The sequence below is a fragment of the Strigops habroptila genome, chromosome 1 (genome assembly GCF_004027225.2).
Source record: "Strigops habroptila isolate Jane chromosome 1, bStrHab1.2.pri, whole genome shotgun sequence".
Taxonomy (NCBI): domain Eukaryota; kingdom Metazoa; phylum Chordata; class Aves; order Psittaciformes; family Psittacidae; genus Strigops; species Strigops habroptila.
The window spans coordinates 95958882-95981968 of NC_044277.2; the positions used below are offsets into that span (position 1 = coordinate 95958882).

General features: G+C 42.5%; 1 protein-coding gene across 2 annotated transcripts in view; it reads right to left on the reverse strand.

Annotated features, from left to right (window-relative positions):
• Nucleotides 1–2171: 2171 nt before the first annotated feature.
• SLC66A2 (solute carrier family 66 member 2) overlaps nt 2172–23087 on the reverse strand; it is a 60782-nt gene continuing 39866 nt past the window's right edge. For both annotated transcript variants that reach the window (XM_030497632.1, XM_030497641.1), the window contains 2 exons: nt 19977–20193; nt 2172–4585 (listed from right to left, as the gene is read on the reverse strand). In XM_030497632.1, coding sequence (XP_030353492.1) covers nt 4378–4585; nt 19977–20193 — 425 coding nt within the window. In that variant the 3' untranslated portion in view covers nt 2172–4377. The remainder of the gene's footprint in view (nt 4586–19976; nt 20194–23087) is intronic.

Here is a 23087-nt window from a genome sequence, read left to right on the forward strand (position 1 = left end):
TACTGAATTCTTTATATTTTTTCAAAAGGCACATAATAAATTCCAGCACGCAGAGTTTTAATAAAGTGACAAAACCCACTCATTATGTCTGTTAGTCAAGGCCTGGCTTTTAATAAAGTTTCATTTTAGCTATTGAGATGACAGATGAGGAAACAAATATAAACCAGGAACCTTTTAAATGAATTATTTTTGGAAGCTGTATAAAGTTGTGAGGCACACATTGCCAGACATAAAAGGAGAGTGAGTTTCACCCAGTGTAGCTGTTGTTATGGGTGATGTTTATTACTTTTGATCAGCCACTGAAGAAGTGTTGGTTTTGTTGTTGTTGTTTCCTTTGACACAGCACACACACAATTTATCTATAAGTATAGTAAATGCTACACTGCTGTCTGCATGCATGCCAGTGCCAGCGGGTAATTATACCTGTTTCCTTGAAACACAATCTAGTGCTTCATGATTGTAGCACACTGGTTTTGACCCAAGGGAAAAAAATTCCTCTCTCCATTGGACAGAGACTCACAGCGCATGTGAGCAAAGCTGCCTCTTCTACACAGTCATCTTGGTGGCAGCACACATGAGCCTGGACATACAAATTCTGGCAGTTGGTAACAGTAATGACCTGAAAACTTTAACTGTGTTTGAGAGCTAAGGATGTGGTAACTGGTACAGGGACAGAGTTAGAGGGAACGGCACAAAGTCAAACACAACTCCTGCTCATGCAGCACATGTGCACAGCCACCTCCTGCCTCACAGCAACCTCAATTAAGAAAAAGCACATACATAAGAAACACATGACCCTGGTATCATTCCCTCAGCAGCAAGCCAGGTGGAGGTCGCTGTCTCACACTGATGAGGTCAGAACAGCCATGATTTGTGGCAGCCTCAAAGCAGATGCTTCATGGGGCAAAGTATCCTTGGCTTTCACAGGGCCTGGCACCTAAAAGCTACAGCCTTAGAAGAGTATGAAACCTTGGGGCAGAAGAGCAAAGAGGCAGATGGAGGGGCTGATGGGTAGAGAAATCCAGCATGGTTCTGCTGGCCCATCTGAAGCTGAAGACCCTCAGTCTCCCAGCATAGCTAAGCCAGGACCTGCAAAGCCAAAGCCACATAAACTGGGCCAGAGGGGGCAGGATGGGGTCTGAAGTCCGAAGTCTTTGCTGACTGTCTTGGCTTGTTTTCATGTCATGAATCAACAGGGAGAGAGGTCAAGACTCCTCTTGGCACAGCAGTTGGCCATGACCTAACAGTTTCCTCATCTTCCATGCAGAGGCTATGAAGAGCAGGTCCCTCAACTGTATCCCATCTTTGATCTTATTTTACAGTTTGCATGATATAGGATTTTTTTTTATTATTATTTTAAAGCTACATAATAATCTGTTAGTAATTTGTTTGACTGTGAGCATCACAAGCATAAAGTTAAGTGGTTACGAAGGTAAGTTTAGCCCAGGATGTATGAAAGAGCAGGGAACAGAAATCCAGAATTCGCTGTCAGGCATCATGACCTCAGGACAATTTATGTCTTGTGCTTACCCATCTATCAGGAGGAAAAAGCACACTAATTATTCCTACAGAAAATGCTGTAGATAATTTATAAGAAGAGTTAAGAGGCATGTATCTTACAGCTGGACAAAACAAGCCAATACTGCAATTTATATATAATAGGTAATTTTTATTAAAAAAAACAACCAAACAAAACAACAAAACATTGTAATTGACAGAGAAAATAAACTCCATTAAATGTGCCATACATTCAAAGAGATGTATTTAAAGTAACTGATTTTTTATTTTCTGAGGTGATCATTGATATAGATACTTCCTGAAAATTAAAGAACAAAACCAAAGTTCTCTAACATTTTGTCCCTAAATTATCTTGCAAGATGAAGTTCAAGAGTTCCTGGCCAAGAGTCCTACCTTGCTAAATGCCACCTACAGAAGATGAATTCAGACATAGTTCCACTGGCTTCTCTTCCAGCATTTGCAGCTCTGGTGTCAATGAGACTGGTCTGCAGAGCTCGCTGGTTTGAGTACTGATGACAGACTGAAGAAACTGTCCAGGAAAGAGTCCCAGAAGGAAAAAACAACAGTTTTCTTATCCTCAGTAATACCTGCAGTTCAAATCCAAAGAGGTGGCCAAAAGTGTGCACTCCCAGGTGAACCTATAACATACAGAAGTATATTTCCCAAGAGCCATTTATTTCTTATATCCCCGTTTCATAGAATATTAGAAAAAGACCACCATATACAAAAATCTTACAATTACAAGTTATTAAAAAAACCCTTCGGACCATTAAAACACACAAGAAAGTATTTGTTTGCATACAGTAGAAATACAATCCTCATTAAAGCAGCATACCAGAGAAGCCAGTTGTTAAGTAAATTTTCAATTAAAAAAGACAAAAGCCCAGATGTTCCTGTAACACCATCAGAACATTGGAGAAAAGAGAGGAACGAAACATTCGTAGTCTGCCATGCCGGGTACATCATCTTTGTAAGGTCACTTCAGGCCTAAAAAAGTATGGTATTGAACAAAGAGCGTGGAGTCAGCGCCTGCGCAGAGCATTCTGTGCCCAGCCCTCAGAACAGCAGCTCTCCTCAGCTGTGCTTTACTGCTGTAGACTGCTAATGCTTTTCCTCCAGAGGACAGTTTGCCACCAGTGAAGACAGTCCAGACCCAAATAATGAAGTTCCCAAATAAAACAGAGTAGGGAAGTATCTGATTTACACACTGAAGTTATTAAAACCTCTAGACTTGCTGCCATCGGTAAGAAAACATGAGCTCTTGGGATAATCTTGGAGAAAAAGTGATTCTCAAAAATCTGTCCCAGCTCTACCACCTTGCTTGTGGTCAGACAGGATTCACTGGGCAGCAGGGAGGGAGCCTCCTGAAGAAGAAAGCACAGGCATAGCTGTTACTAGAACTAAGCATCCTGCTATGGCTGCCTCATACCAACCACAGTGGTTTCATGACAGCAACTTGCAGAAGCCAAGGGTCTTAGTCACAGCCCCCTGCAGGTCCACACCTCCTGTAGCTGCTATACACGTGCAGATAGTTCTCAGGAAGGGCACAGTGACCTACACTGGCAAACAGCCATTATAGACAACATCTACATTTATAAATAAACTCTGCTCTTTCAGCTGTCTCAGTTCCTCTGTTGAAGTACAGGCTACTGATTCTTCTAAAAGCCTAGAAGATCTTAAGCAACAGAAAAAGAAAAACATGGACTCCTTCCTTGTTGAGTCAATGCAAGAAACACCCCAAAACATCAACTGGTTCTTGTTTGGCATTAAACAAAACATAAACATAAATCTCAGCCTTAACGAATTAAGCTGTCAGATGCTAGTCCTACTCCATAGGATGCAGCTTTTTCTCTGTCTCAAAACTTTTTCACTTCCCCTTCTGAGGCAGTGGAAGTGGAGTTGCTTCTACCTTTGTGGCTCAATCACCATATAGAAATACTTGCCTGGCAATACTGGCAACACGCATGGCCCCTTGGTTTGTGAAAGATGTCCTACAGCCCAGCTCTGTCTTGTCCACAGCTGCAGGAGCAGCACCTGAAGGCAGGGCGAGCTCTTCTCAAACCTCACCCTTTCAAAGCATGACTACCTAAGTTACCTGCAGTCTCCTGTTAGCTCCTCCTTTTGGCTGACTGCTTGACTGGCTGTGCCTGCTCTAAACATGGCTCCAACATCATCCATACTCCAACCTTCTTCATCATCTCCTTGATGTGTCCACCTGCCACACTGATCCTGCAGTGGGGATGAACACCAGCCATCCACTCGTTAGCACATTGATGCTTTCCACTGAGTATGACTGGTTCGTTTCTGGCTGCTTACCTCTTTGCAGGGACTCCTGCCCTCACCTTCTCTGCTCACCAGACACCCTTCTTAAAGAAAAGTTAAAGTTCCTGCATTTGCTCTTCAATACTTCTTCCTACATCGTGGAGACAGTGAATGCTAGCATATGCCACAAACTTCCTGCCAATATACAGACTTTATATTATATAAATAGGTAAAAGTTTCAGACAAAATATCCTATAATTTCTGTGGTGTAACATTTTTAAATAGCATTAAAAACACAAACCATCCAGCCCTTGTGATTAAATATACAAACATTTGTGAATTGATAAGGCTCATAGGTACATATGCAAAAATAAAGTGCCCCTCCCCCCACCAAGAAACAGTTCTGTATAGCTACATCTGAAACAGAACAAGTTATTTAAAATAAAACCTCACAAGCTGGAAGTGCAGCCAGGCTTTCAATTATTGTTCTCATTTCTGCTTTCAACTCGGCAACAGAGGAGTATTTACAAGCAAAAGAGGAGCTGCCATGGCTGACTCCGCAGTGCCGCCAACCTGCAACCTGTCCAGCTAAGTGCCTCACAGGGCCTTGGTGCTGGCTGGGTGTGCAGTGTGGGACACAGGCTTCTGAGGGTAGTAGCTGTACAAGTAAACCTGTAACAGGATAGCAATGTCCACAAAAACCTGCAGAAGTCCACAGATGGAGAACTGGAAAGGGGCCTGATTCAAGATGAAGTAAACAGTCTTGAATGTGTCCCCACTGGTCCACATCAGCACCATCTTGACACTAGAAGACAGAAAAGAAGGAAAGAGTATTGAGAGGAACCTGGCTTGTGGTTAGAGCTGCCATGCCAGAGTATGCTACCCACTTCAGCAAGGGTTTATACTCAACGGTGGGTTGGGACACCCCTTGATGAGGACAATGTGCCTAGCCAAGACATGCAGCACTGTACTTGGAAGGGAGGATCAAATTCTCTACCCCACATACTGCAGCACTCTTACTTCAACAATTACAGCTGTGGCTGTGAAGGTATCCAACATTTTAAAACATCCAGTTGGGATATTTGACTCAGCGGTGCTCTGTAAACATGACTGTCACATGCTGATAGCACTGACCATAAACCAAAGTAATACAGTGCATAGAAAACTAAGGCAATTCATCCCAGCAGTTACTTCCTGTCCATGCAATTTTGTGCTCCCGCAAGGTGGAATAACACATAGACTACTCTCTCGTGCATGCACACCTTTTTAGCATCTGCTGAAACAAACACTTCTGATGAGGTACAAGAAACCATTTCTTATTGCAGAAAATGCAAAACCAAAAAAAATCCAGAGAGACAGAAAGAGGGAAAACGACATGCCTGCAGCTGTTACTGGAAGGATGAACATCACTAGGGATTTTTACCACGGACACAGATCAAAAGCAATGCTTAGGCTTCCTTTTAATAGCCATCCTTGCTTTCATCTAGCTGCACTGCTGAGCCATCCCCTGTCCTGCAGTCCAGCTCCTGCTCCCCCACATCAGAAGCAACTCTGAGGAACAGAAACAAGCTCTTCAAACAGACCATTTTTTTTTCAGTGCCCTCAACAAAATGTGAACAACCAGATCCTGAAGACTGTTTCTGAGCTTCATGCACTTTAACAGGAGAGCTTTTTAAGCAGCTTGATAAGCGGTAGCGGACAAAAGCTTTGTAGTTCACAGTATGAGCATTGCGCATGATTTGTCATAATTATGAGCAATTACGTTTTGCCAGCACTGACTCCAATTCATCAAACGCAGTCAGGCCCTTGCAGCAGGGTAGGACTTAATGTTCACTTCTCAAACATTCAGGCAGGGAGCTAGCACAATTCGTATTTTGGATACAAGTACACGATGCTATTGCAAGCCAAATGCTGCAGCCCACTCTCTCCCCATCAAGGAAGGGTGGCCAAAAGCATCAGTTTGTACTGCCCCATCGCACTAGGGAAACACAAGCTTTTTTGTGACTCATGTCACATCACTGAGTGTAAACAGGTCTTCAGTCATAGAATCATAGAACAGTAAGGGCTGGAAGGGACCTCAAGATCATCCAGTTCCAACCCCACTATGGACCTTTCAAAAGGAGTCCACTCCCACTCTGTGGAAGTGCAAACAAGGACATAAGGTTGAGTAAGCAGTCATTCCCCATCCAAGGTCATTCTAAAAATGTAAATAAATAATCAGAGAAGGAAAACAACTGCTAAACCTGCAACTGCCAGTTGTGTTCTGTGCAAACAGCCTGCACTACCTACCCTGTGCATGTTCCCAGTCACACTAAGTACCTTACATCACACTTACGGGGGGTTTGCTGATGCAAGCAGTGGTGGAGATTGTTTGGGATTTTAATTAGGGAGGGCGATAAACTCTGAGGGTGATAAAACTGGCACCTTGCTTGCAGGCAGCCAACATTCCTCCTCCTCTGAGTTTAAGCTTATCCGTGTTTGCTAGGCAACTGATCACAATTTGTGAATCTGTGCTGGCGTGGTTGGGGACCCTCACTAAAAGCACATGCTAAACCTGGCAGGTCAAACTAACTGCTCGCTGTTGACAGAAAAGCTACTCAGAGATGCCAGGAAATATCTGGATAAGAATTTAATGTGCAAAAGATATTTGTCACATATTCCCCATGGAGAAAGCTAAGTGGGTTTTTAAAATGACCCCGGGGTGCAGTATAGATGTGGAGAAGATACAAGCTGTCAGAAGATGCACAGCCTACAAAAGAGTTTACTCCCCCAAAGAAAGAATAATCACTAGGGATTGCAGTTCTGCAGCACCACAGGAGCCAAGCACTAGAAGCACACCTCTATCTTTGAGATATGCTGTGCGGAGTTTGCCAGAGCAATTCTGGACTTTGCTAGGAAGCCACTTGTGAACTCAAAAGCCTGCAACACCAACTGGGTAACTTGGTGCATGCTCCAATAGCCTTGGCATGTTCCAGAGCCCTGCTCTTCAGCTCACACACACATCAGACATTCAAGGAAATCAGCATCATGCCAGGGGTTCTCACTAGGACGTGACAATGCTTTATACATGGGAAAACCTCAACTTGTCCTTGGCAAAAATTACTTTAAAAAACCGTAACTGATAGCGTAAAGAGCTAACACCACCGGTCTGTCACTGAATCAAAGAAACATACATCCTTCTCTGCCCAGTAGCTTGAACAAAGCAGGAGAGAAAACCTGCAAATCACCAAGGCATTATAAAAATGCAAAATAAAAACATACAAAACACTTGATGTTCCACAAAACTTTAGTACTGCAGCTGCACCAAGGTTCTCAGAGCCCAGGGTTAATGCAAAGCACTGACTGTGGAGTGCCAGCTGTTCTCCAGAGGAGAGGCTGGTACTGAACAAAAGGATCATGTCCAGCACAGACCTAAAGGTGTATGGGGTAACTGAAAACAGCTTGGCAAGGAAATGGGGACAGTGTCACGTAAGAAAAGGCAATGGAGAGCCCCAGAAGAAAGCCAACGAGACATCAACGAGCAGAGAGGTCAGTCAGATGAGAAAGGGGTAAGACAAAGAGGCTAAAGCAGGACAGGGAATGACAGGAACAGAACAGAACTGGGTACCTGGAACACAGGTCCTTGGAAATTACCTCAATTTGGGGTGGACTGATGGAGGAGTACAGCCTGGGCTAAGAGCATTCAGGGTTGTACTGGGTTTGCGTGTCAAGGTTTTTGGGGGTGGGAGACTACAAGAGGCTTCTGTGAGAAGCTGCTAAAAGCTCCCCCCTGTGTCCAATGTAGCCAATGCCAGCTGGCTCCAAGATGGACCCACGCTGGCCAAGGCTGAGCCCATTAGCCATGGTGGTAGCACCTCTGGGGTAACATATTTAAGAAGGGGGCAAAAACCGCTGTGCAATGCAAGCAGCCAAGAGAGAGCAGTAAGAATATGTAGAGAAGCTCATACTTAACAAGCTACCAACACACCACAGGGGGAAATCCTCTAGTCTCAGCTTTCTTCCCCTGCAGGACTCTGCATGCTGCATGACGGAAAATCTGTGGGATCACAGCAACAGCATGAATCGCCCAGGGAGCCACCTGACTCAGCAGCAGCTCCAGTGCAGGCTGCCAATGGCGGTGAACAAGCCCTCTGCATGGCTCTCCTCCTTTGCAGTGCCATGTACCAGGTGCCATGAGCTGGCAGATTGCAGCCTACTGGCATATATCTAGCCCTTGGCTTCACGGTGCAAGAGAAAATGCTGCGCTGTTAACATAGATGAGGCTTTGCTGCAGGAGACAGTCAGGGCCCACCATCAACACTGTTTGAGACTAGACAGCAGAGCACAAAGAGCAGCTTCATGCTGTATCTTCCTGACATCTGCAAAGCCCTGTGCTTTAGCTGTAGCACTGGTTACACAGCAAAGCAGAAGTTAGGAGTAAATAAATGGGTATCTTTCCTGAAATAGCCCAAAGCTAAGCGGGGGAGACATGAAGATGCTTACCTTGTTGACATGTAAGATACAGTCTAGCAGGACAGCTCAACTGTTCTTAGCACAAATGAGTGAGTGGGTTAGGGGTGAGCAGTGCCACAGAGGAGTTTGGGGACACGGAAATAAACAAATGGCAGCACTTGGTTGTGTGACTACAGAGATGCCAACTGGAGGGGCAGGAGCAGGAACTGTGCTGAAATAGCTGGTATTGCCAGAGGCTGAAGCAGACTTTCAGTAAAAATAGCACTTCCCAGTAATTTAAATCAGTACTACAGTATCCAATGACAACAAACCTCCTAAAAGCAAGTGCCTTCCTTACAGTTGAGCTTGTTACAAGGCGCTGCTAATGTAGTAACAGTCAGTATCAGGTCTATGCCAATTGCAATTGACCACAAAGAGGAAAAGCTGATATTTTTCAATTGCTCCTAAAATCTGAAAGAACACTTATTTATTCTGCTGTTGGAATTAATTCTCAGAAAGACACCATCACTTCTGATCAGACACTAGATTAGGGGTAGATTGCCGAATGCTATTTTTTAATATGGTACTATAAAAATGCCCTACAGCATTGCTGTTCTCTACCACAGCAGATTCCATACAGACACTGTACCAAGCTTCATTTGCTAAATAAATAAATGGCATGCTGGAAAACAGCATTCATTTTTCTCATGGAACAACTTGTTTCATTCAGGTTCCTTACATATTGTGTATTAATTATGAAGAGACAGCAACTAGAGGTAAAAAACACTTATTAGTACACCATACCTGCAGTTACTCAATGAAGCACAATTTTTATAGAATACTCCTGAAATTATTCAGATGCAGAGAAAGCTTGTAAGGTGCATTCAAAAGAACTTTGTTGCTTCTCTTTGAGGAACTGTAACAGAGACTGAGTAATTTACAGAACAATGAGATTAGCCAGGTATTTAGGCTCAATCCCCTTATCCAGGACTAACGCTACTCAAATCAAAGCTTTTTGCATCTTCATTCTTTCTGCTCAAAACCTGACTGCAACAGTCTCAAGTCTCTGGTTTTCCTTTGGAGTCTTCACACACTCTGCTCAGCATTAATCACTTTTTGGTCATTACACCTTTCAAGAAATCTGGAAAGGGATTTTTTACAAGGGCATGTGTGAAGGTGGTGAGGCACTGGAACATGTTGCTCAGAGAAGCTGTGGCTGCCCCATCCCTGGCAGTGTTCAAGGCCAGGTTGGACAGGGCTTGGAGCAACCTGCTCTAGTGGAAGATGTCCCTGTCCATGGCAGGGGGTTGGAACTGGATGAGCTTTAAAGGTCCCTTCCAACCCAAACCAGTCTGTGATTCTGTGATTCTTCTTCCTTCATCTGAAAGAGCAAAAACTGCCAAACAAAGGATCTTTTTGAAAAATATGAGATGTGAAGCTCTGTCTTCCGCCTCCCTGGTAAACCAGTCTGTCTTAAAACTAGTTGCAACCATCCATCAAAATAACTTACGAACAGCAGCACATTAGCAGAGCTGCAGAGCAGCAGTCTGCAGAACACAGGCTGGTACTTAGCACAAAACCCACACAAGAAGAAAGATACGGCAGTACTCGCTTCCGTTTGCACTGTAGATTTTCTCACATCAATGTTATGACTCTGCATGTTTGTAGCTTAACACACAAACCCAGAAATACCCTGTAAGCTGGAAGACACAAAGAGAATCAGACATTAGACAGTGACTTCCGCTGAGAAATTCCGTGGTGGTTTGACCAAACATTTCAGCAGAAATAGCAACAGGAGGGTCGTGTTGCCCTGGTGTAATTACATCCTGCTACAGTCACAAACTTGGTTCTAATTGCGCGCAGTCAGTCAATGAACTCAAAAATCCTAAGTTATTTTCAATAACAGAAAAATGAGTATGATTTATTCACCTTTATCTACTTTGAAAGTTGCTCTTTTGGGGGGATTTTTTTTTTTCCTCTCTCTTTCTATCCCAGGCAACTATAACTAACAAGAGGAGAATCAGCCTGGGCTCTTTTTGTTCAAGAATCAGTGGAAGTTGACCACAACTTCCCAGCATCATGGCCATGACACAGGAGATGCCAGATTCAAAAATCTGAGTTTTTAGACTGTCATAGTTTCAGACATTTCGTCATATACACTATCACTTGACTTTCATATACATTAAAAACTGGTGACAGTTCTTTGGATGACTGAGGATATAAAAGCAGAATAAAATTATTTAAGGGCTGACAAGTTAGTATTTTCTTCAGTAATAAGGTGCACATCGAAACAGCCTGTCAATGAGTACTTTGAAAATTGCAGTTGATTTTGGGAAGCAAGGAAGAAGGTACAGAAGGTGCAACCTTTTAAGCTGTTGCCTCCCACAAGCCATTTGCATGGTAATGTCTGGAAGAGAAAGCAGATTTAGTTATAACATCCTGACTCTGGAAAACTTTCAGCTCCTATTTGCAGCTCCAAAATAGTCTACTTAGAGAAGACAGCAAGCATCCGTAACACTGCACTTCAATCACAGGCTGGCCTGCCTTCAACAGTGAAACACAGACCAGAAAACATGAAATCCAAATGCCATGGTATTTTTAACACTGCACAAAACAAACAAAAATTAATAAATAGAGCATTTGGTTCCTAACAAAAAACCATATGGCTTAACAAAAAAGGAGTTCTGCTGATGCTAACCTATTTGTTTTGCCTGCCAAAAATTACTGAAAAGAAAAAATAAGAAAACATTGGGATCGGATATCCAAAGCGTCCAAAGTTTGAAAAGGTGGAAACTAAATGTGCACACCCTAAGATGGGTCCTTCTGTGTGAGCAAGCAGAGATCTTGTTTTTAAATACTGCACAACCAGCTGGAATCCAAGTGTGAAACTGTTCACCAGTCCTACGTGCTCTGCCTTGTAAGAGTGCCTGACCTCACTTCTCAACAATTCCTCTGAGCCTGGAGCAGCACTGACCATCTCCAGAGGGAGTCATTTGTTCAGCCCCACAAAGCTAGCAAGAGTTAAGAGGAGCATGTAGCAAGAGAGATCCAGCATTTATTTTGGATCCCTGGAGCCGAGCTAAAGCAGTTGAGTTAAAGCCACATCCATGAGCAATGGATATCACAGAGGGCTGCAATACAAGAGCAAACTGTCTGAAAGCTCTTGGGATTTTCAAGGACTGTACACATCCCTGAGGGAAGATAAAATGGACAATTTCACTCCAGAACACCATCAAAAAAAGATGCAATCTGAAGTGATTGTTGATGGGTTCTTTTTCAATATATGCATTTTATGCAGACTCACAAATAAACACAAAGTTTTATGGAAAAATGTGGTAAGCAGGTATTTGTCAATTATTTTTCAGCATAAATTTCTGTTTTCTGAACTCCAAAAAGCTGCAGGGTATGAGGTATTTTGACCCTGCTTAGCACACCCACCCAAAAGCCAGTATTTATTAGAATATGTCTGTCAAAGGAGAATCAAGGAGAAACTACAAAGACACACAACATGGGTCTGGTGCTGGTGGATAGTCCAGGATCACTGGTATGGCCTCTGGCTGTTTCAAGCAGCTATGCTGAAAGTTTAGTCTGTACATGTCCAGTAACTGGTAACCCTTAACAGCTAAAAAATATTTCTAGGACTCTGCAGCTTGTGCTGCAGAAAGAAGGGCAGCAGGTCTTAACAGCCTCAAACACCCTAAGTGTTTGTCTGTGCAGCAGGTGTGAAAATAAATCTCTTCTGTGGATCAGAGGAAATACTTGAACCACAATTCACACCAGTGCCCTTCCTGCCAGGAGACACAAATGGACACTGGCCAGACTGCAAAGCTCAGGTCTGCTCAGACATATGGTACAGACACGTTTGAGACAGGCTCTTGCTTCTGCTGCTGGCAGATTTGGAAGCTTCAAGACCTGCTGCCATGAGAGGAAGTGGCTCTCCTCAGGTAGCAGCAAATCATGCCTTGCACTGCTCAGAGTAATACAGTCAGCTGCCAACACACACAGTAGTGTCACCTTAACATAAATGGTGCAGAGCATGCCTAAATTACACCACCCTTCAGCATCTCATGAAGTTGTTCTTGAGTATCTGTCGCCCCTTCCCTGTCTCACCTCTCGCTCAAGGCATTACAATTAATGGCACTGTAGACACAGCTGACTAATGACACCACTGCTATGCCCCACAGGGCCAGTGCTAAGAGATGGCGAAATTACATCCCTGTGATAGCACCATTCAGTGTACTGCCTTCTCTAGTTCCAAGTAACTTGGGACACATCTATCTTGAAAGGTAATAAAAAGACAGGAGGGAATAGAGCTTTGCTTCAGCACAGGTTCAGCTGTGTATCCCAAGGCTCAAATCATAACTCTTAAATCTTCCTTTCTTCCTGCCCTAGACAACAAAGAAATCATCAGACTCTTCATCCAATTTAACTTGAGGTAATTTGAGCACATTTTTCCCTTCATCTTCATATGGTAACTGGTACATACTCTGATTGTGCTTTTTAGTATTCAAATTCAATAATTGCAATTGTCACTTTGGTCAACATATACAAGGTAACAATCCTAGCTCTAATGCCCTCCTTATTATGCATGACTAGCGTTCAGTGGTTGTCTCAAAAGCCAGTGCCCTGAGGACAAAATCTAATGATATTACAGTCATTACTTTTTATGAATTAATCACATCCTTCAGCTAGCAAAATGCTTCTCACATTCTAAGAAAACACAGGAGGACTGAAAACCCCAAACACACTAGTGTATAAAGTAGGAGTGATCACTCAGGGACAAAGTCCTACCTTGCAGTCAGCTTACTGCCTGGAAGTAAAGTTAAGATTTTTGCAAGAAACAAAGCTCATGTTCTTCTCAAAAACACTTTACCGTTATAAGGAAATAATGGCTTCAAACTTAAACAGGGGAAGTTTAGATCAGATATAAGGAAGAAGTTCTTTACAGTGAGGGCGGTGAAGCATTGGATTCAATCCAATGAATGGATTGCCCAGGGAGGTTGTGGATGCTCCATCCCTGGCGTTGTTCAAGGCCAGGTTGGACAGAGCCTTGGGCTACATGGTTTAATGCGAGGTGTCCCTGCCCACGGCAGGGGGTTGGAACTAGATGATCTTAAGGTCCTTTCCAACCCTAACTATTCTATGATTCTATGTCTTGCAAGCTCTGTATAAGGGTATGTCAGCACCTAAGTCTTCATACAAAATGCCAGTTTTCCCCTTTCCTTCCACATGCACATACATGCACAGGGGTACTGAAGTGAAGTTCACGGCAACAGTGATGGACCATATGCCTGTTGCTGTTTCTCAAAGCAAAGCCCAGCAGGAAGGCTGTGCTTTGCCAGGAGATGCCACCACAAACCAACGCTTTCTGAGCCACTTCCCATGTGCAGCATCACCACTGACCTACAGTGGCTGTTGAGCAGTGCTTTAAAGCCCTGCTGTGGACAGAACTGAATGCTGTAGGAAGGAAATAAAAGCATCACAATCACATCCCACAGACAGGAGCAAATCTTAACATTTCAGCCCAAATAGAGTCTCTGCAGTTCAAATATCCCCCAGATATTTTCATTCCCAAACTCCTGTATCTGCCCCTTTGCACACTATGAATCCTGCTTTAGGAAATTCTCTAATACAAGATTTAGTATCTATCTGAAGGGACAGGGCTTCCAACAGTACCCTGAAAGCTTACCTGACAACGCCAAGACATCTTGCTTGGCATATAATTATGTGGACATACAACATTCCCTGCCATCCTCCCTACAGCAAATTAAAATCCTACCTTTGAGCCTTGTTGAAACATCTTTTTCTGACACCACGTTTTGTTTCTTTCTACATCCCACTGAAGAACGCTACAAGCACTTCCTCCCTGTCTCTGTTTTCAGGTACATCATCCATCCTGTCAGTCACTGCACTTCCCCATTTTCTCTGTTTGCTTGCCCCTCTGTGTCTGAGGAGCATGGGACCAAATGCACCATTGCACATCAACTTGTAACAGAAAATCTCTTGTCTTTCTGGACCACCCCCCAAAGTAATTTCCTGGCCTAAGTTTCACCAGTTTCCTGCTATTCTAGCTCATCTATTAACCACTTATATTACTCACCATGCTGCTCACTTACAGATCTTCATCACAGTCAGTATTACCATTATGGATATTTGCATTCTTGCATCTCAACCTACACTTCTCCAAACCCAAGTCTCATTTTAATTCCATTCTATATTTCTAATCTCACCCAGTCCTACTGCACTGAGGGAGACAATTCTGCAAAAACATAAGTAGATAGATAACTTATTCCACTTACACAACTGACTGTGGTAAACTCTCTCAAAATAATATGGGTGTTGGAATTGAGGCCGTTCTGTTCCTAAATTTGTTAGGTAACAGAAAAAAAGCATCTTTAGAAAACTTTCATCTCTCAGGTGCCTCAATTCTGACCTTTTGTGTCTTGGCAACACCTGACCTTAATTATGCAAAATACCTTGCATGACACTTCCTTGCCAGCAGAAAACAGAGCGCCCAAATTTAATGGAATGTTTTTTGTCGCAGAAATACATTTTCTCTTGTATGTCAAATTCTCAGGGCACAGCAAAAAGCACCAACTGAAGAGAGCACTCATTAAATATGCCAGCAGTGTTTTATTCCTATTACTGTAAAGAAGCCTTGAACTATTTGTAAAAGATGAATGATTTTGGTTCAAAGTCAACTGCTTTGAATTTACCTTTTTAACTGACAGGTTGAGGTGCCAGGGAAAGAGAAATGAGAAAGAGGTTCAATATGAACAAGAGCTTCAGCAGTCCACATTGTGCTGCAATCTGGATGATACTTAAGGGAAGTGGATACTGCTGCTCACCCTGTCAGAAGTACTGAGAGGGTAAGAGAAGGAAAGTCTCCCTCACCAGGTTTTTTCACCTGCCTCTGCCTTCAGTTCCTGAAATTCTCAGATGTGTTGAGTGCACAGGACACGAAGAACTGTTTTTGGAGCCTCATACTGTGGTGCTACGGGCCTTAAGAGAACAGTTCTGGCGAGACACAGCAGACAAGCATGGAGGTGAATGCAGCATGACCCCAGCACGGCAACTCACAGGCCGTATGTCCACAGGGAGTCAAGCAAAAGTGTGGGTCCTTGAACCTGGAGCATCAATCACAGGTCTGCTACAACTGAAAAGCGGGTGTGGAGAAGAGGAGAGAATCCGGTTGCTTCTTGGGATCAGAACAAAATGTTTTCGATCTATTTTGTTCACATGCTGACAAGACCCTGCCTGACTGCACTAAAGAAAGACCAAGCTTGTTTACTTTCCTGATGTAGCAACACTTGAAAGGGAGAAGAAACTAGCAATCTTCTGAGGACTAGAGACCACTTTCTAAACCTCTTAACTTTAAAACAGACAGATTAAGGAAGGGAATCTGATATTCCTGGTATTTATTAGAACCACAAATGAAAAGAGGTAGAGAGAAGAGAAGCTTTAAGTGGTAAGCCTTACAGTTGTACAAAAAAACGGTCCATGCAGTCATGAAAATTGTTTACTGACTACTCCTCAAACTCTTGCAAATCTGGATGTGTATGCAAAGTCCAGAAATAAGAAACCCCAGACTATTTTATATAAAGGCCACCATACAGGACAATAGTAACCAGCTGATCAGTGCCGCAGTAATGAAACAAGAAATGTCACCAAAGCAAAACAATGGAACAAGTAAAACTTCCCCAGAAAATTGTACGAATGCTGGCTGGAGCCTCAGAAGCAATGACAACAATTTCTGCAGACCCCCAGAGAAAACTAAAGATCTGAGTAGAAAGAGCATTTAGGAAGACGAATACGATCACGTAACTACAATAAATGGTAAGAACAGTTTAAAATAGGCAATTTGTACGCACACTGACAGCTCTGATTAACTTAGTGCAGTAGGAAAGGCAGTGAAATTAAGGAATGGCCTATAAAACACGAAGTACAAACCACTTTTAAGTAGTGCTAATAATTTTGCATTTACCCAATGTATTTCTGGCTCACACTTCAGACCTTGATTACTCCATTTGCAAGGGTCCCAGATTTACCTTTTAGTTCCCAATTCTTCTCTTGAAAACTACTTTCTCTTTTATAACTTAGTCCCCATGATTGTCTATACAATGCTTTCTGTAATGAAAAACCTGCTTCTCAATTGGGTCAGATGATTTGAACCCATAAAGCCATTCTTTCTCATTTATGTATTTATTTAACTCAATGGCCCCTACTTCTGTACCCCTCTTCCACATTCTCTCTTTTAACTATTTAATATATAAACCAACTACTATTTTAAGAATAAGAGTAGACATGCTTATATGAGGATTTGGAGGCTACAATTTCAAAGCCTGAGAGAAAGAGTTTTCTCGCTTCAGCAGCTTCATTGCTGTTAGTCCCAGACTGGACACAATGCACTACAAACTCAGGCCACCACTGTACTGGCCAGTGTCTGCTTTATGTATATGGCATACTGAGAAGAGGCAAACTCTCATGTAAGCATTCATTATCCCTGCTCCTATTTCTTTGATTTTGCTCCCATCCATGCAGTTTCTCTCAGTGAGAAACAGAAGCTGGGGGTGGAGGGAATAAATACTGGTGTTGCCTGCATTATCCTCTTTTAACTTTCCTTCTTTTAACACTTTCTAAGTCCTTTTCAGTTAATTTCTCTTACTCCTTTACTGAACCAAAGAAGCACAGACATGTAATGAAGTTGCTGTAACAGACGTCAATTGCATCTAACATCTCTTTTCTATGGAACTAAATTTATTTTTAGTTAAGAAGCTAATGCATTACTAGTGCCTGGGCAGAAACATCCACAACTCATGCTACTTCTCTCTGGTTTAGGGTTTTGTTTTCTTTTAAACAGCAGAACTACAAAGCAAGTAACACACTATTCAAAAATTCCCTCAGGATAAAAAATCTCAAGAAACCACGGCAGTGGCACCTTTAGAGCACTTGCCTAATCTCCTTAAATCTAAAATTTCACTAGAGGAGATGGCCACGCATTGGTTAGCCAGCCTTGAATAAAGCCCAGCATCACAGCGCCTGGCTAATTCAATACAGGCAAAAAACTAGCAGCTCACATTAATCTCCGCAAAGTTTGAATAAAGCCAGGATTAGTCTCTGGGACAAACACTGTCCTCGGAAGTCAAAAGCTTGTCTTAAAAAATTCTATGAAGAGCTGCATAGCAAGCAAAAAGCTATAGAGCAGTACCAAACAGAAGCACCCCACAACAAAATTTTATCTCCCCAAGACATACCGTCTTCTACTATTTTTATCTATAGCGAAAATGAGGAAATAATATCTCAGGATACACATTTAATATCATTTCTTTCTTTCAGATCTCTTTACACTGCACTTATTTCACTGGATACATTTCAGATAAACGCCTGCTCATAACTAGCTCACAGCTGCAGCGCACCTCATAAAACACTTTGAATGGAAAAGCATTCTTAAAATTTGCAGCTCTTGGCTCCAGCAGCTTCTGAGATGATAAATGCTGATTGTTTCTCCTTCAGTGATTTGTGGTTTTTAAAACAGGATAATCACTGTGACCGGTACAGTACTGCCACAGGAGGGACTAAATATGTTCTTTATTTCATCGCACAACAATCTGATTGAATGCAATGAGATTTTCCTCATTCAGCCTTTTTAGGCCAGATTTATCAAGACAGGCTCACACATAAGCAGAGTAACTGATTGTGCTAGTTGTATCTAGGTGGTGAAGTTTTGTGCCTTCGATCCAGTGTCAGCCAAACGTGACAGCCAAGATATGCAGGAAGGAGGTTCCTTTCAAGCAGACTGAAAACTGGTCACAGAGTAGAAGAGAGAGCTGAGCTCACAGGGGGATGATGCAGCCCTTCTCTGGTTCTGTCCCTCCAACTCTGCAGCTGCGCACACAGTCATGAGTCAGGCACAGCACATGCTAACTTGTGCCCAGCATGCAGCCAGGAAAGAGACAACAGTGCACACCAGGAGCATAACAACAGCTGCAAGAGGACCTTGCTTATTGGGCCCATGCTTCCAAGCTAACCATTGATGGGCACATTGGGATATCACCTGGACTGTGGCTTCTGAGATTTCAAGATACACAGCCCAGCTCAGTCCTAATGCCAAACCTCTTTCTTGGACCTGGGGAGATTCTACCAACCAGCGGCTCTGAACTCCAAGCACTGACAGAAAAGAAACCGTAGCCCATGCGTTTGCAGTCAAAAAGGGTCACTGCCAGGTGATTTTTATGAGCTTTTGTGAAAAACTTTCATCAAATCATAGAATGGTTTGGGTTAGAAGGGATCTTAAAGATCATCTAGTTCCAACCCCCGCCACTGGGCAGGAATGCCTTCCACTACATCAGGTTGCTCAAGGGCCCTGTCCAACCTGGCCTTGAACAGTGCCAAGGATGGAGCAGTTACCACTTCTCTGGGCAGTTCCAGTGCCTCGCCACTCTCACAGTAAAGAACTTCTTCCTTATATCTAACCTGAATCTCCCGTTTAAATTTGAACCCATTACCCCTTGTCCTATCACTACAGTCCCTAATGAAGAGTCCCTCTCCAGCATCCTTGTAGGCCCCCTTCAGATACTGGAAGGCTGCTATGAGGTCTCCATGCAGCCTTCTCTTCTCCAGGCTGAACAGCCCCAATTTTCTTAGCTTGTCTCAGCCTGATTCTGACTCACTCTGTACCAAGGGGGCTCCCAAGCAGAAAATGCCTTAAGCATCAAAGCAAATTTCTGTACATTCCCTCAACAACATTTCAAGCTAGAAAACAACTTAAAGTAGCTAGTATAAGCATCTCCAAGCCAAACAAGTAAAAGAAACAAATTCAACAGACAAAGAACATGGTTTGGGGTTGGTGGACAGTGGTTATTTGTTTTGACCAAATTAAAAATCATCCCAGCAAGTTTAAAAGTAGCAAAAGAGAAGTAATTTCAAAACAATGAAAAAGAAGACAGAGTCACAAATGATCATAGCACTCTGTGAACTCAGTTTGCTGCTCTGCTGTTCCTACAGACCAGTACGCTGATGCACCACAGTGAATATTTTGTCTCTTAAAAACCTCTACAAGTTGCCTTTGCAATTTGGAAATCTCAGTGTCATCACTGATATCCAGTAAACAGTATGAAAAGATAATCTAGTTTAATGCCCCAAGAGTGGGTGCAAGATTAGTTTTCTGTCCACCACTTGTTTACAAATGGTTTCCTAGTCATGACTGTAAATGTCTCCTTTGAGCTTTTTTAAATGTCAGTTACAAGCAAAAAAAAGTTACACAAAAATAAATACTGATGTCATTTGCTACATACATAATAATGCATTATAAAAAAGCGATAAGGTAATATGTGAGTTACACTGGCATTATTCGCTGCAGGCTCAAAAAATTTTCTTCTTCTTCATTACTTTTGCTATGCAAGATCTCTTTAGTCCATTTCTAATTATCAGTGTTGCACAGCTTGAGCTGAACTTTAATATGTTGCTAATGGCAACAGCAGTAGTTTTACATGTTTACTGCACTAAAACGTATTTCATCTTGGAAATGTCCAGCTGGACTCAGACAATAGGTCAAACCTCAGAGGTGTAATGAAGCTCCCACTGCCTTCAGCAGTGCTGCACCAGCTCCTACTGACAGAGAATCTACTCCAACAGCTGCTGTATTTTCGAGTAACATTTAGGAAGATGACACTGCCCTTCCTAGAAAAGCTTTCCCAAACTACACAAAGATTTACCTACACACACAAGGACACACTTGCTTGTTTTATGTAAGACAGATACCATACCTCATTCCTTCCGTAGACCTATTCTGGTAGTTACGGTAGAGCTGAGGAACGCCTAACATAGCCTCAGTGAACACTGCAAGGAAGCCCAGCGTTTCCACAAAGAGAGATGAGTCAAGCCAAAGGTAAGTGATGTAACCGGTCACACCAGTGAAGGTCAGGACACACTGCACGTAGTCTGTAAACTTGCTCCAATGCCAGAAATAGCTCAAGTCAAAATCTGCAACAGAATAGGAATGGAAGAAGAATAAAATTTGTTTTCCGAACCAGACTCAAAGTTATTCAGGGTGCAATTGAGAGCTGGGAAGCATGAGGGAACCACTGTCAGTCTCTGGAGGTAGGGGAAGACAGAAAATAAGGGGAAGGAATTAAAAAAAAAAAAAAAAAAAAAAAAAACAACCCCAAAACAAATCAAACTCAAAACCAACAAGAAAAATAAGAGTATTGATTTGGAAAACATTTTTTGGGGGGTGTTCAATAAGGAAACAATAAAACACAGACTTACAAAATACCAAAATATTTACAAAGATGATGAAGAGAAAGCATAGACCCTCAAGTATCAAACATGAAGAATTCTGAATATGACTCTAGCAGAGTTTGCACAGGAAGTGTTTCACAAAAAACTCTGCAACACTAAGTACAGGCCTCAAGTACATCAACGCAAGTGCTCTCTCTCTTAGGTCATTATTTATATCTTCAAACTGCCTCAATCCAAGCTCCTTAGAAGGTCACCTGAAGACCACAGCTCTGTTCCCTGGTGCAGTGCAGCTGCTTGCTGCGGTACAGTTTTAGTGAGGTAGGTGCAAGACTGTAATAAAAATTCCCCTGCAACAAGGCCTCTCGCAGATGTCACCACTTTTCACCCCAAGGGCAAAACATGCTTCAGTCCTGCCTTTGGCAGTCCCAACGAATGCAGGGTGCACACCCATTTCTACATCTATCAGAACAAAATGCTGTAGCACAGAACACAACACCCTCTCTTGAGAGAAGAGAAAGAACAAACCAACCATGACATTTGTTTAGTACATTAACAGCATTCCACTGGAAGGTATGTAGCTGTCGTATTGATGAATAATCAAATATACAAGCCCCTTATTATCAACTGTATAGCAAAATAACAACGTAATTTTAAATAAGAACAACTCTGAAATAACTGTTCATTAGTAGGTGCTGTTCATGTGTTCCTTTCTTAAAAGCAAAGTTAAAAATACCTACCTCAGACCAACTTGATTCTGTTAATTGTCAAAACAATGAACAGGGTTATTACAACCAGCCCAAATGTGTGCAACACAGTGGCACATCACTAGAAGGTTTCTGTCACTGCCTCCTGAGCAGAAGTACAGAATGCTACAAAAAAGTCCTGCTGTTAACTCAGGCAAGGAAGACACTGACCTCCACTGAAAACAGTAACAACAAATTCAGTGAAATGGGAATACAGGCGCTTAGCTGCCCAAGGATACATACACATACCAAATACTAGTTTCATTTTCTGCATCTTTTCACACTTTCGTATCATTATCATTCTCACCCTCAGACGCTCTCATTATCTAGTTTTCCCTTTTTAGTACCCTGCAAGCCCTCAAGACCCTACTGTCTGCATCCAGCTGAATAATGGCACTTTGCCACACAAAGAGGAAGGCAAAACAGGCCAGGAGCCATGCCCAACCTGCATGCCCAACTTGCATCACCCAGAACTGCATTAAACACTCTGTGGCAAAGCCACTGTCAATTTAACATCGGCTTTCAGTATTTTATGACAGTGGCTCCTGGGACTCAAGAATTCAGGGGCGCAAGACTAAATAAAAGGTAGACCCAGTGCTGGCACAGCCCACACAGCATGCGAGCATCATACATTTCTGGAGCTTTGTGAAGGCTTTCCTTTTTGGAGATGAAGGAAGAACAAAATAGAATGAAGCAAAAAAAGGAGGGCACAACATAACCACAATGGCAGGAAAAACATTATGCATTTTAATTTCTCTCTATTGCATTTTCTGCAGAGGAGAAGAGTCAATGAGAACCTCTGACAAAGTAGAAAGAATAACGGACACCCAAAACTCCCATTTCTTTCACTTTGCCTGAATCTGCATAACATAAAATAGCAGAGGCATAACAAAGTAAATTCACACTTACTTTGCCAGCTTCATGAGCAATACCAAGCAAATGGCTTCACCCAACACAATAAATGTGACACTACACAACTGTTACATTTGCAAGAAAAGCTTCCAAATGTAAATGTCCCTGAAAAAGGGACAGAGGCATTTGGGCTCACAATGGGGATGGAATAATGAACAGCAGAAGAGAAGGGGATGAAGAGAAAGATAAAGTTGGTGAGGTTTCAGACCATTTAAAAAAGCAACCTCCATTCTGGAACAGAAGAGCTACTGATGGCTTTTGATCAAGATGTAACTGCTACTTTTACCAGATTACTTATTTAAACCTTATGAGATGCTCTCAGGCAGCCTTTAGTTTCTTCGCAGACAGCTAAAGCACTGGTCAGATCCCTTGCATTCAAACAAGTAGGGTGGAAAACTTGCATCTACTTTCCAGCACAGGTCATTCAACTTTGATACAGTGCCAGGGCTGACCTGCATAGACTGTGTTTCTCCGGCGTTCTCCAAGTGCTCAGGGATTGTTATCAAAATACCCACCTCTGTACACCAAATCCCTATTTCCCCAAGTTCATTTTTATAATAGAAATGAAAGAACTAAATCTACATGGGGGTGTGGAAGTTTCAGAAGTTCATGGAACAAAACCAGTCAGTGTTCACAAAACTACTGTGAGACTAGCTACGAAATCCGTGGACCCATACAAACACTTAAACATGCAATTACCTCCTGCTATGCCAGCTGTTTATGAACATATTCAGTGCTGTTGCACTGAAATCCATTTCCATTCACGTAAGTACTAATGTCCCTGAACCTAGTATTAGGCAGCCAAGAAATCTGGTAATGATGATAATTTACTCATCATCTTTTGTCTGAAAATCTTATTGTTTCTATTATAATAACATACATAGACAAGAAAACTATCGTGTGAAACAGGTCTTCAGCTGAAGCAGGAGAGTTATTAACACAGGAAAGCGACTGAGATTCTCTTCTGATCAAAACTATCCT